Here is a 15,449-nt window from a genome sequence, read left to right on the forward strand (position 1 = left end):
GTAAAGTATTAACGCTATTGAGAATAATAAAAGAGGAACGAGCGAGATAAATAGAAACTATAGAAACATTATCAATTTTGATGCCGACAATATTAATGGCATCATTAGAGATTGATGAAGAAAACACTATTTTAGAAAAATTTATTGAGTTCCTGACAAGTAATGCTACGCCACCGTGGCCATGAAATCTATCATCACAGGGATGTCCAGGGATCCTAAATAGGTACCCAGGCCTCAACCACGTCTCAGAAGGCTTTTAAATTTTTGTTTTCAAAAGATTGCAGTTAAGAAAATTATTGGCGTCTTTGTAATCCGAAAATCCAACTACGCACCTGTTTCTTCCTATACGCTGTACACTTCCAGGAATAATATTATCAAATTAGTTCTGCTTTAAAAAATGCCAAATTTTACAGGATGGAGAATGGTCCCGTCGTCAGGTGAACTTGGTATTAAATAAGAAGAAGGAACATATTCAGTACGGCCAATCGAACGGGAATCTGTAATGGTTACTGTAGTTTTGGTGTTATTTGAATTTCCCGCGTTAAAGTCTTGAGAGATATTTGAATTTTCCGTGTAAGATGTTGATGATTGAAGTACGTGTTATGTGAATTATTATTATTTTGCGAGTGAGGAGATGACATGGATTGCGATATAGGTTTAGAAGTAACCTTTTTGATTAAAATTTACTCATTTTCTATATTGCATAATCTTTCGCACTGACGAAAATCACCGCTAAGACCTCCTACCTTTAATTTTCTTCACTTTTCTACACTGCCGACAAAGTCTGTCTGAGATGATACCGAACAATCCGTATCCATTTTATTCAGGTCATCTTGTGAACCAGCATTTGATCCCACAGGGTGATACAGGCCAACATGGCCATCATCCCGTTCCTCGTTTATACGATATTTACAGAATTTATAATAACTTACCGACTACACGATGCCAGTATACACAAATAGATATAAAGATTACATTTCATACAAAAATTAAAACTACCAGCTTATCCTCGGCGTTTTAACTAGTACATCTAAATAAAATTTTCACCACCATGAAAAATACGTCTACATGAACGAAGTTTCCCGCGCTTCTTTTCTTATTGAAAATTTATAACATCCGAACTAAACCAAATTTAGAGAATATATTTAAATCTGTGGTAAAATCAGTGTCAATTGTCAAAGACAGAAAGCTTGATTATTTAAAAAAATTATAAACAAAGCTGTTATTGTTGGGCGTTGGCAATTGGTTTGATTCAGCTGATAAATTCATTGATTAAAGAACTGATAAGCACTTTGTTTGTCTAGCGGCATTGTACCAAATTAAATTGGGACTACGCTGATAAAAACTTGAATGAAGTTATTCTCTATGACAAGTAGAAATCGTGACTTAAAAGTTTTTTTATGAGTTAGCTTCTGTTTTGTTTTTCCATGTTTTTGTTAAATAAGTGATATATTACAATCTTTATACCATTCTAATATCCATATTAAATGTTTTAAGTACTACTTTAATTCAAAAAATTGCATTAAGTGAAATACTTGAAGTATAACTAATATGAATCATCGTTGTTCTTGATCGGGCTGAGCATGCGAAATGGATCGAAGAGCGATTTTTATTTTGTTCCTTGGCGTATCTGTAAAGTGTCAATCTAATAAGGATTTATACAATGGTCAGTTTAATAAAGATTATTATAATACACGGACCCAAGATTCTATGAGAGATCATAGAATCCCTAATCCAGGTGACACTGATTATAGAACGTATGTGTACAATAATCGAAGATATGGGGCAGATCCGTCAAGATACAATCCATATAATCCAAATATTAATCAACCAGGTGGATTTCCATACAATCCAATTGTAACCAACCCTTTAGATGAGCAGTTTAAGTTCAATACAGTAAGTGTTACTTTTTAAATTTAGAATGGTTTATTTTATAATAATACACCTATTTTTATCACAGATTTAAAAAAGAACATCATACAGTGGCATAGGATGCATCAACAATTGTATAATTATTACCCTCCAATAAACATTTTTCAGAACCGTGACCCTAACAATCCAGATGCATTGTTTCCTGGTGTTCTTGGTGGATGGAGAGAAGATCTACAAGGCAAAGAGAGAAGAGATTCAAGACAATTGAAAAGAGACATTTTTGTCAATACTAACTATGGACAAGTACAAGGGTTTAAAGTAAGTTTTGAAGTGATGATGTGCAGGCGGCACATCGTCAATGACATCATCCAAACAATAGTGTTGTTGTAAAAACATAAGTTTTTTAAATTCAGCTTGTTATATTACTTTTAAAGCATTTTTAGTGTCAAGTATAGAAGAGGCTAAGTGTTTCACACTTCGGCTATGTAATAAACTTGTCTTACAACCAAATGTAAACCACCAACTTCTACTTAGGGAGTTTCAAAGGATGGGGATTCAGAGTTAAGACTTATTGATATGTCGCAACTCGTAAATATCAGGCATTGCAATTGTTCATAATTTTCTATATGAATATTTTTTTATCAAAGTGTATGTAGCTTTTTAAATATTATGTGTAAGTTTTTTTGTAATTCTTTATTCTGAATTATTTTCTCTGATATATCTTACATTATATTTCAGGTTTATTTGTATGATAATCCAGATCCTGATTCTGGATACAGACCATGGCTTACTCCAGTAGAGAGAATACAGGGTGAGGCATCAGTGTTTCTAGGAATACCATATGCAAGGCCACCTGTTCTTGAAGGCAGGTTCAAGGTAACAATATAATTCAGTACAAACTTTTAAGAATTTTTAAATCATCACACTACATGTATTTATAAATGTTAACCAATTCCATTAGACTTAATATCTAAAATGTTACAATTTAGATTTTACATATTTTTTTGCACAGGCTGTGTGCATATGTGTGTGGGATGCAATTTATTACAACCAAGAACTTGTTAGCAACTAAGTTTTAACCAAAACTCTGCTAGGCCTATTGCTCGCATTACAATCCTTAATTTCTAGATAAATATTCTAGATGTAGTTTAATATTTTAGCCCCCACGTCAGCACCCAGGTTGGCAGCTTATTCAAGCAGTTGACTGGGGTCCAGCTTGTCCACAGCCAGTTAGATTTACTGGTGCTACAAAAGGTGTACGAGATATGGATGAAGACTGTCTCTATTTGAATATTTTCTCGCCAAATGTAAGTGAAGATATTTTTATCTCATCATTTTAATATATCTAATTATTCAGAATATAAGTATTGATTTTGACTATGCTATTGCTATTTGTAGAATGCTCATCTTTCTCATTGAAGATAACATGTATGCATGTTTGATCTTTCATAGAAAGAAAAAGTTGTTTGTTCATTTGAAGATAGCTATTACAAACATAGCAGATGCAATTACTCCTTGTTTGTCAATTATTGCCACTTAAGAAAGAATAAATGTTAATTAATCCATGTCGCTTATGGTATGACTAATTTACAGATAGTTTGATATGTAATAGAACATCTGTTAGATTGAGACTGACTTCGTTATTTAATTACGCAATATGCAAAAGCGAAGCATTTTTGAGTTTTCATGGTTTTTGCCTTTTTCAAAATAAGTCAAAATGTATTTAAATCAATTTTTTGTATTATTATGAATATTTAAACACCAATTATCAGACCAGGTTTAGGAATAGCCAACAAAATTATGGATTATTAATATTTGGGTAATATTTAGCTGCTTATATATTTAAATTTGGCTTATAGACATGTGATTTTTTCAGCCCTTTCCATCCTAAATGATAAACGATTGATTGACTTAAATATCTTTTGACATTACATGCAGGATGTTCTATATTCTTTTCTATTCTTAATTATATCTCATTTCAGACTGAAGCTGGTTCAACAGCTCAAAAGTACCCAGTAATGGTATACATTCACGGAGGTCAATTCTCTTCTGGTGCATCCAATCTGTTTCCAGGACATATGTTGGCCGCATTCTATAATGTTGTTGTTGTATCTTTTAACTATAGGCTTGGAGCTTTGGGTAAGTTATTATTCATTTGTTGTTAATATCGCAGGGTACCTATACCAATTTCTCTATCAGCATATTGTCAAGTCAAATGATGGAACATTTATAGTTTCTTCAATATTTGTAGCTATTGTCAGTATTGGAATTGAGGTTATAAGGTGAGCCAGTCCAAGCCGGTCTGAAACAGTTTCTTGCCAAAAATAAAGAGAATAATGTTTCGCCATCTGTTGTTGATGGGACCAAGAGTGTCGCCATCGTATGACCTATGACAGGTTGAAACTTTATACGATAAAAAAATAAACAATTATAGGTACAATCAAGAGCTTTATGCTCCTTATGCATTAATTTTGTAGTAGGATACATTCTTGATATCAATCTGTTTTCAGAGAAATATTAATTTTGTAAACAATTTCAGGATTTTTATCAACTGCAGATGAGAACTCTCCAGGTAACTATGGTATCTTGGACCAAGCGATAGCTTTGCGTTGGGTTCGGGATAATATTGAGCCCTTCAATGGTGACAGTGGATCTATAACTCTCTTCGGGGAAGGTGCCGGTGCAGCTTCAGCTGGGTTGTTGGCTGTGGCGCCTCAGACTAGGGATATTGTTACACGGATAATTGCACAGGTATATAGCATGTAGAGTATAATTTCATTCTTATGATTTAATAAGATTTTTTGATTAAAATTATAAATATACTAGATAACCCGGTGACCTAGGTTTATTTGTCTCAATGTCTTAATACTCTCTTTTTTAAACAAACCCAAGATTTATAAAAATATTTGCCAGCTAGAATAGTTTTTTTCTAAATTCAACTGTTGTTTTTAATATTTTTCATAACTTATTGTTTATGTTTCCCATAAACCTGACTTGAGTTTCCAAAAGTATCTCAAGATTAGCCAAAATGGTAAAGCCATTCTCAAGTTGTACGGAGACAAACTAACAGCATATCTATATTTATATATAGATTATAAATAGAACTCGTCTTAGGTAACATCATAAAGTACGACCTCCTTCAACTAATAATTCAAGGTAAAGCGGCAGCTATAAGACCTGGCCGCAGAATCCTCGCCAATGTTTTAGGAAAAGCACCATGTAAATCATAAACTTGGCATCCCAAATTATCGTAGCCTTGATCACCCACCTCCGAAAGATTTATTTGTTAAAACTTCGTTACATTACAATATAAAAAAAAAATTGAAAATAATTAAATCAAAAGGAGGGCCGGAACTGACGGATGATATGTGACATGTTATGTCCTAAAGTATTTTTCCTTTTGCAAATATAATGGTGCCATCTATGATTAGCTTTAGGTAACTATCGGTGTCATATAATTTTATTAATAAGTCCTAGGTTGGGATTGAATTCTGCCAATTATTAGGGTCTTTGGATTCTCTGATTGGATTCTCTGAACTAGTGGTCAAAATTAAGATCGACCATTTCGTGAAATTGCATTTTATAAGTAATGTCGAAGAAATAAGTAACGGAAGATCTTAGTTTTTCTATTAACTGACAAATAAATAATATATTCTCTCAGAGTGGTTCGGCGCTTGCTGACTGGGCGTTGATTGAAGATAAATTCAGAGTTCAGAACACATCACTTGTGTTTGGTAGACTTTTGGGATGTCCCATAGACTCTTCGTGGAAACTTGTCAACTGCCTTCGTCAGGGAAGGAGTTTTCACGAGCTTGGCAATGCAGAGTTTCAGGTATAATAGTTTTCGTAACACCAGGGAACCAACAGGACTTTTGGATTACGTCAAATCTAAACTCAGCCACTCTTCAAATAGTAACATTACAATAAAATCTTTAAAAAATTGATTTTTAGTAGTAACATCAAAATACATGTATATCTATTTTTTTTTTAATTCAACAAATTTATGACATATTTTGTTTTATATAATATATATATATATTGATCAAACAAATGTACTTAGAAATTCAAAATGTTTTCAGCCCCAAGTCGGATTCATCCCCTGGGGTCCAGTACTCGAAAATAACTTCACATTCCCTGGAGACGGCTGGTATGAAGGCTGGCGGGAGAGGGACTGGCGTTTTTTGGACACTACTCCAGATCAGCTCATCGCCAGACGGCAGTTTAACCCCGCCTTGATGTATATGACTGGAGTTACTACACAGGAAGCGGCTTATTATTTGTGTAAGTATTATAAGATTATAAACAAAATTTAAAATGAAACATATATATATTATAAGACCCGCGTACTGGTCACATCTGTCTTTATGTCTTTGGGAGCGTTCAAGTATTACGTCACGCAAATTTTGGAGATTCTTGACCCCCCCCCCCCCATGTAACGCGCCGTAACTTTTCTGTTTTCAATAGTAAAACGTTTCGTGACCAACTCCAGTGACTCCTAAAACTTACCATTCTGTGGTGTAAAGTACTGGAAAGTAGAAAATAATGTTAACAATATCGCGTAATTCAATCCCCGCCCCGCATCGTAACGTTTTACAAAATGATATATGCGTTACGTAATACTTGAACGCTCCCTTTGTCAATGACAATGACAATAATAATGATTATTAATTGTTTTGGTCATTATTAACATTAAATATTTTAAAAGACGTTGTTTGACCCGTTGAACAAACACAGAGCTAGAGTTAGAACAATCGCTAGAACACATGAACGCTTTGAAGAGACCGGTCAAACCTCCCCCACCCCTCTCCATTTAACGTACATAATTTTTAATATCTAAAATACTTGGAAATTGTTAATGAAACATGGGCCCTTTGTGAAAAGTCAAACTGATGACAATGTAACTTTTTTCTTATTATATTTTCTTAGTTTTTCTACTACAGATTTAACTAACTTAAACGATAACTGAATAAGAAAATACATAAGGTGTAATTGATATAAAAATTCAGTGGGATATTTCAAACTACTTCGTATCAATAGATCGCGTTAATACCACAATGACATAGACATAGACAATAATGGAAACCTTTCCATAGACTATCAATATCTTTCTATTATATAATTTTTTCAATTTAGTTGTTTGATTATATCCGTTAGTAAGTGTTATGTTTTCTTTCTTTAGAATATTTTCGTCATACCATTTTGGACTAAATAAAAAAAACAAAGTTATCAGTTAATGTTGGAAAATATCTGACTTTGATAGTATAAATATAAGCCTAAATAGGCTTCCAGTCACAATTACTAACTCACACATATTATGTGTGTTAGGTTATTAGATTAAGATTATTCTTTGAATTTGATTTATTTCAACATATAGGTATATTTTTGATTTGTGGGTCTATGTTGGGGGTACATATGATATAGCTAGGTACATAATATCTGAATTCGGGTTTTTTTTCAGACAATAATAATTCTCTAGCGCCTACATACGAAATATCAGAACAGTGGTTCAATAATAAAGTCCAAGAGCTGGTTCTCCGCTACAACTACACACTGAACCCTCGCGGTGTCTACGAAGCCATTCGGTATATGTACACATATCATCCTGAACCACATAACGTTAGCGCTATACGTGACCAGTATGTCCATGTGAGTATTACTTAAAAAACTGCATAACATATGACGCTGACAAGTTAATGATTCTGTATGGAATCGAACCTACCAATGGGGACCAATACTACCAACGGTCTTATCTTTACGCCTTAGTCTGAAATTACAACTATTAGTATCTCTAAAACGTATAATTAGTTTAATTTAAATTATATCTTGAGTTTTTTGTAAAAAGTTACATAATTTCGTACGTAAGTAATTTTCTATAGCGTCCAGCCGTTCCATGACTGAGCGTTTTTCAATGCAATTTTTGCTGCGCACCACCGCTATGTGGATCCAGCTGCCCGCTGAAGTATTTCCGAACCAATTCGACGTAGGGTCCTTCAAGAAAAGAGCGTATCAATTCTTATAAGGCCGGCAACGCACTCGCGAACCTCTGGCATTGAGTGTCCATGCGCGGCGGTGTCACTTAACATCAGATGAGCCTCTTGTCCGTTTGCCCCTGTTCTATAAAAAAAAAATTATCGCATGCAGTCGTTAATTTTTTTTTTTATTTGTCTTGGCCAGGGTAAGAGTTTTCATGTGCTGGGCAATGCGGAGTTTTAGGTATTAGTAGATTTTTACACCGGGTAACCAATAGAACTCTTGAATAGAACTATAGATTTTTAATTTTTATTATATGTTTATGTGTGTATAAAGTTCAAGTATTACGTAATCAGATTTACTGAAATTCATCCCCCCCCCCCACCCTCTTGTCAGTAAAAGTAAGCAAAGCTCTCAATAATGTTAGGAATCCTCGAAAGTGCATTTCGTTTTCAAGCATACACAATGTGTGGGTAATATGTGTAAAAGAGTTAATAAGAAAGAAGAAGAAAAGAAAGTGAGATCATACGAAAATTTATCTTTTATTTCCAGCTCCTCTCGGACTTCCTTTACCGCGCTCCGACTGACAAAATAGTTAAACTATTATTAGAACAAAAGGTTCCCGTATATATGTACGTGCTCAATACAACTGTAGAGGCCTTCAAATTACCCGAGTGGAGGCAGTATAGCCATAATCTTGAACGGGTTTTCCTAACGGGCGCCCCTTTTATGGACCAAGAGTTCTTTCCGATGAGGCAAAGGATCGAGAGACAAGCCTGGACACCGAATGACAGAAATATGAGCCATTTCTTTATGAAAGCTTATTCTGATTTCGCGAGATTCGGGTAAGTTCATACTTAAATCTAGTTTCAAGAGTTGCTAAACCCTATTTTCGGCTCGAAGTTTGACATATTTGACAGCGCTCAAGACGAGATTGATTTTAGAATATGTACTGTGTGTGTTTGTAAATTTGCTTATTATGTGAGTCTAAAAATACTTAGGCGAGGGTTAGTTGTATTCTTAATAAAATCATGTTTTTTTTTTAATTTAGTAGGACGTATTTGTAATATTATGTAAGTACGGCAACATCGCACATTTAACATAGAGCGTGTAACGTTGTACTTTGAGCAGTGTTGGCCTAGTGGCTTTAGCATGCGACTCTCATCTCAGAGGTCGTAGGTTCGATTCCCGGCTGTCCACCAATGGACTTTCATTCTATATGCGCATTTCTGGACATTCGCTGGAAGGGTGAAGGAAAACATCGTGAGGAAACCGGCTTGACTTGCCTTGCTGATCACCTACTTTTACGCCTATTAACAATAACAAATAATCATGAAACATATTCAGAAATCTGAGGCCCAGACCTTAAAAGGTTGTAGATTTGTTTTATTAAAAATAAAGTAAAATAAATAAGTTGTGCTTTAATGTATGTATTATAATTAAATATTAAAAATTGGTATTATTAGTAGATTCATTAATGTGTTACTAACAATATTTTCTTAAAAATTAATGAATTTGTACCAAAATTTCATCAACTTTAATGTTCTTTCAAACGATATTCAATTACATGTAAACTCGTATAGTTATAAGTTTTGGAAACATAAAAATCCCGTGGGTTAAGAAACTAAACTTCTTCAATCTTCTCCAGGAATCCGACCCGTAGTCGAATTCTGGGCGTACATTTCGAAAAGGCTGAAGCGGGACAACTCCGTTATTTAAACTTAAATACAACCTACAACTCCACTATACAGCTCAACTATAGACAGACGGAACTCGCTTTTTGGACTGTGTATTTGCCCACTGTCGTTGGGAGATTTGTGCCAACATATCCCCCTATAACTGAGGTGAGTCGATAAATCAATGTCGCAAGGCATAGAGAATAAATTCTCTGTACTAACTACTACTACAAGTGCTTAAAACTTTTTACAAATTCTTAGTACTTATGTTATATCCCTAGGCCGGGATTCGGTAACAACTGTGTTCGCTTCCACATGATGTGTCAAGTACACAGTAAGTACTTAGCGAATTCTTTCTATGTTTATGTACTTCCTTAGTACTTATTTAGTAAACTTCAAGTGGCTCTGAATCCAAGTCTCGTTTCTGGATCTCACCTGGGAACTAGTAAGTTATGCCACTGTGATGAAAATTGGAAACCTATTAGAAATACAGACAAAAAACTTTGAAACTGAATAAAAATCGTATTACAATATGCCATAATACAAAAAAAAGTGTTTTTATAATTTACAAGAATTTATGTTATTTATGAAATTTCTATGTACTTAGCAGGTGAATTCATTCCTGTACACAGATACACACTAATCTCCCCCTAACATAACATATAACATAACATATTCACCCCCCACCGTGAATATGTTATCTAGAACCCCGCCCAAAACAATTTCGAGACCACAACTATCCACTCGTCCTCAACAGCTGCTGGGCTCTAGTCGACACCTTGAGTCCGCCCTTCACCCGCGCAGTCTACACATATGGAGATGGTGAGGGAATTCAGGCAAAAATGCCTGCATTCTCTCTTCGGAGTCGTTCTTCTAGCGCCCTTTAATAATAAAAAGTTAAATTTAAAAATGAATAAAGGTAGTATTAGTTAACACACGGTCAGTGAACAAAATAAAAGTCACCCTAAAACAGTGATTAAAAAACAATAATAACAAAATACTCATGAAATTATTTATATACCCAATATATAATAGCAAATCATAAAAATAAGAAGATATTTACCTAACTAAAAAAAATTTCATGGCATCAATTTGAATTTTTTTTTCAGTACTGGTGGGAGCCAAAGCAACCCCTTCAGATCGCATTCTGGTCTGTCTCCAGTGCTTGCCTTCTCTTAATAGTACTTTTGGTTGTCTGCTGTATGTTATGGAGGAATGCTAAGAGGTACAAAGTTTTATAAATAATAATCATATTGCTTGTTACTGGTAACTTTGTAATGATTAAATTAATTGTTACCTAACAGAATAAATTTAATGTCATTACTTATGTAATATATGGCTTTCCTAACAGGTCTATTCCGCCAAAATGGAAGCTTATACCAGCAATGTAGGTAAACTAACAAAGTACTAACTTTATAATTAATTACTCAGCACCTTGTTTATTGCATGTACACATATTTTATTTGCCTTAAAATCATTTCAAATCGCAACGATTTTTAAATTAAATGTTACAAGCAACCAGCATACTATTATAATGAGGCCGTTCAAGTATTATGTAAGCAGATTTACTGCAATTTATTCCCCCCACCCCTCATCTGAGCAAAAGTAAGCAATCCTCTTAAAAGTAGTAGATAAACGTATTATTCGAAAATGCATTTCGTTTTCAAGCATAGACAATGTGTGGGTAATATGTGTAAAAGAATAAATAATTACTGTTGATGTAATCACTAAATGTGAAAATAAATAGAATCACCCCCCAGGTATTATATTTATCATATTATATTTCTGTTGAATTTAACACACCATATTATATTATTATTATTTTACTTCTTCATCCTGTTTCATATATATTAGGTCCTTACATATGAAATTGGCGTTTTGTATGGGAGGAACAAAAAGTCGAATATATTTAAATATAATATATCTAATTAATCAAACTATGAACCATTGTTTTCTATGCACTTTTGCCATCTCATAGGTAGTTCATTGATCCCTTTACTAAAAAAAACAGTCGGACGGGAATCAATAAAATCTGTGAAGGCGATTTGGACTGCCCCATCAGAGTTAAATTTTTTCCCTTGCAAGAAGTTGTCCAAATTTCGAAAAAAATGGTAATCTGTTGAAGCAAGGTCCGGGGAGTACGGAGGATGTCTTAAACATTCCAATTGAAGCTCTTCTAATTTGGTAGCCGTCTGTTGTGCAGTGTGTGGTCTAGCGTTGTCGTGAAGTAGCAGTGGCGTGGAGCGATTGTCCAGCCTAGGTTGTTTAGCCGCTAGCTTCCCAGCCAGACGGCCTGAGACTCAAGTTGATAATGAAGTATTGAAATGTGAATTGGAATGTTTAAGACATCCTCCGTACTCCCCGGACCTTGCTTCAACAGATTACAATTTGTTTCGAAATTTGGACAACTTCTTGATAGGGAAAAAATTTAACTCTGATGAGGCAGTCCAAATCGCCTTCACAGATTTTATTGATTCCCGTCCGACTGGTTTTTTTTAGTAAAGGGATCAATGAACTATGAGATGGCAAAAGTGCATAGAAAACAATGGTTCATAGTTTGATTAATTAGATATATTATATTTAAAAATATTCGACTTTTTGTTCCTCCCATACAAAACGCCAATTTCATATGTAAGGACCTAATATATGCAAAGTTTCAATTCAAAATATATCTATAAATTATATAGTTGTACTAGCCCTGCCCCGCCAACTTCTCTTCGTCTTAGTATATTTTTTTATATTGATGTATAAACTTTATTAAATTGAGCAATACACTTTTTTTAAATTGAGATATAAACTGTCCAGCTGTAAGACACACTAGGTGACTTTTTGATAATAAACATTGTCATTTCTACAGAGAAACCGACCGCTTCTACAACGGTGATATATTTATGGTGCCCGAGATAGAGGAAAGTGGCATAGATAACACAAATCGATCCAGAGATAATATCTATGAGTATAGAGATGTGCCGATAAAACGATCTCAAACACCACAAACCACTATTACCAGAACAGTATGTTTTTTTTAATTATACAATTATATTTAATTTATATCAATTAAAAAAATAATTTCTAAAGAGAATAATGTATTGTGAGTGCACTTTAGATGGATTTTGTAATTTTACTGTCCGGTAATTGATATATTTTCGACTTAATATTATTATTATATTCACAGCTAAGCCAACCAGCAACTTTACAATCGTCTCGTCCGCCATCCGAAGCTTCAACAGAATCGGCCATATCCCTCAAAGAAAGCATGGTGTCTCGAACCCCGGACCCTCGTATAACGCCCGTGCCTAGAGCTAGGTCTAGGACTAAACTTGTCGATGGTGTGCCACAAACTACGGTTTAATAATCTATGGCATTATATAATATAGAATATGAACACTAAACGCCTGAGCTAGGAGTAAACTAGTCTATGGTGTACCACAGATATTGCCGTATCTCTGGTTACCATAGAGAATAACATACACGTATCTGGGGTTTTTTAGTCTATTTGACTTTTTGTAGATGTCATGTTTTGTCATTTTGAAATTTTTTCTTAAGTAAATAGTAGTGCAAGAATGTAGCAATCGAAAAATATAAGCGATATTAGAGTATTGAAACTTTGACTTCAAGTAATAGGGTCTAATGATTAATAATTTAGAAACTTATACGGCATATTATCCACAACCATTATCCATATACCACTAAATTTAGGTTACTAATATAAATAATCAGCTCGTAGCTAAATGACAATTTGATGGTAGGTAGAAAACTTAGACTTATTGCAACCACCGCTAGTTTGTAATGTATCTAATAAGATCTCGTAAGTGCATCTATTATATTGCTTTCTTTATTTTTTTTTATTAAAAATCGTCTCACGTTCAGAACGTGATACGTACGTGTACGTTATTGAACGTACAAACGTGACAAACTATTTTTAATTAATTTTGGTGCAAGATATCTTTATCTATTATAATCTTGAATGAATAAGACATCAGCTTTATACGGTTTATATCCTTAATTATTATCGTATATTAACTATATTTCCGTGCCTTATATGCTGAATAGTAAAGGCTATATTTCATTTATTTACATTCCACATAGTTTTAAGAATTAATGTATGTTGTGATTGTTCTGTCCGTCCATCAAAAGTGCAATTATTTATTTCGACACTACCAGTGTATTTTGTAAATATGAAATAAATATTTTTTCTTATTCATTGATTTTTATTTTACTTCATAGATTTACATTTAATAACACATAAATGTATTTATAGAATACGCTTTTAATAATAAAGTCGAAAATATGAATGTTCTAAATGCTTTAAAAGAACTAATTCAGTGAGTTTTTGCATACTTTTGACTTAAGTATCAAAACCTCTATCATACTATCGTCGCGCTATGTCAAAAGTGAACTTAGTATTTTGTTGCAACATATTATATTTTCTATGAGCGCATTTAACATTCGGTCTAACAGTAAATGGTATGGTGAGGAAATCGGCTTGCAATATGACCGACCCAGAGAAAGCGTGCCGACGCACGCTGTCTACTTGCCTATTAGATTAACAAATGACCATGAAGCAGAAACAGTAATCTCAGCCCACTCCTGAAAAGGTTATGAAAGCGCCACTGACATATTATTTATTTAACTTCCCTTCTGTATATAATTTTGTTCTTGTATTTGAAGCTCAGGAATGCCATGCCAGAAGTGTAAAAAGGCTTGGCTGTTAATTGAACGGCTAATTAAGCTAGTCGGCTGCGACATATATATGAAAAATCGTAGTCAGCACCTGACAAATGCATACATGTAAGTAATATATATTTATTTACTGCTATTGTCAAAATGTTTAAAGCAAATTATGGTTATGCATATTTTTCTAAAAAGTGAGTGACAAAGTTTTTTTTTTTTTGAAGAAGGAATCTTGCTGTTGGCCTTAAGGGCCTTTACAGCTCAGCTCGGGCTGTTTTGGCGAGCGTAGCTCGGCCAGAATGGCGTTTTATCCCGCGGCTAGCGCAAGGGCGTCTCCTGTGAGACTCGAACCTCGGCTTGGGCCGTCGCGGGGCGGTCAATCGCCTGAAGGGCAGGACGGAAGCTCACTGGAGTGAGCGAAGTGCGAAGTAAAGGTCCTCGCCTTCCCCGGTGAAGGCGGTTTTTTACCCTAATCTGTGATTGGCTATTTTTATTATTTTTGGCCGCACGGGCGGCTTTTAATTTATCGTTTGCTACGGTAATTGGATCATCCGGATCCGTTAGTATGTGTCGGGGCCTCCTACGAGCCTTTTTTGTCGGGAAGGGGTAATAGTTGATGCTATTACGCACCAGCGGATTGGGATGGTGTTTAGCCTTGTCAAAGTGGCGTGTGGACGCCAACTTCATCCATTGGGCTATGGTAGGGAGCTCCAGGTCGTGGTGGAGATCGACGTTTCTCACATAGAAGGGCGCACCTCTCATGAATCGCGACTGAAGCACCTGTAGCCGGTGAATATAGGAAGGGGCACAATGCGCAAAGACTACGCTAGCGTATGTCATGCACGGACGGATGCAGGCCTTGTACAGGGTCACCTTGTGTCTGAGAGACATTTGACTCCTTTTATTTGGGAGGAAATGGAGGCGAGAGAGGACAAAATAGGCCTTCTTCCGAACGGCGGCTATGTGCTTACGGAAAGACATGCCGCTATCGAGCGTGACTCCTAGATATTTGACGGACTTTTGCCAAGGGATGGCTTGCCCGTATAGGGTTATCTCTGTCTTGAGGTGAAATTTATCCCTAGCGTTAGCACCGGGGTTACCCCTGGCAAAGAGAACTGCTACGCTTTTCTCGGGATTTATTTGGAAGCCCCATTTCCGAAACCATTCGCCTAACGACGTGGTAGCGGTCTGGAGTCTGTCCACGATGACACCTCTATCTTTGTGGGTGGTATAGAGAGCGGTGTCATCGGCATAGAG

The 15,449-nt window shown here is 35.1% G+C and overlaps 1 protein-coding gene across 2 annotated transcripts; it reads left to right on the forward strand.

Moving 5' to 3' along the window:
* The first annotated feature begins 1,236 nt into the window (after positions 1-1,236).
* On the forward strand, positions 1,237-13,720 carry LOC123714302 (acetylcholinesterase). 2 transcript variants are annotated; one of them, XM_045668520.1, is made up of 15 exons: positions 1,237-1,896; positions 2,041-2,190; positions 2,611-2,748; positions 3,033-3,179; positions 3,855-4,011; positions 4,412-4,623; positions 5,534-5,704; positions 5,952-6,153; positions 7,331-7,518; positions 8,395-8,687; positions 9,491-9,686; positions 10,628-10,743; positions 10,870-10,905; positions 12,376-12,532; positions 12,694-13,720. In XM_045668520.1, the coding sequence occupies exons 1-15, from the start codon at positions 1,591-1,593 to the stop codon at positions 12,868-12,870; spliced, it is 2,646 nt and encodes an 881-aa protein (XP_045524476.1). In that variant the 5' UTR covers positions 1,237-1,590; the 3' UTR covers positions 12,871-13,720. The 2 variants fall into 2 exon arrangements, with proteins under 2 accessions (XP_045524476.1, XP_045524477.1); XM_045668521.1 differs by lacking the exon at positions 10,870-10,905.
* Positions 13,721-15,449: the final 1,729 nt, after the last annotated feature.

This window comes from Pieris brassicae, chromosome 9 (genome assembly GCF_905147105.1).
Source record: "Pieris brassicae chromosome 9, ilPieBrab1.1, whole genome shotgun sequence".
Classification (NCBI taxonomy): Eukaryota; Metazoa; Arthropoda; class Insecta; order Lepidoptera; family Pieridae; genus Pieris; species Pieris brassicae.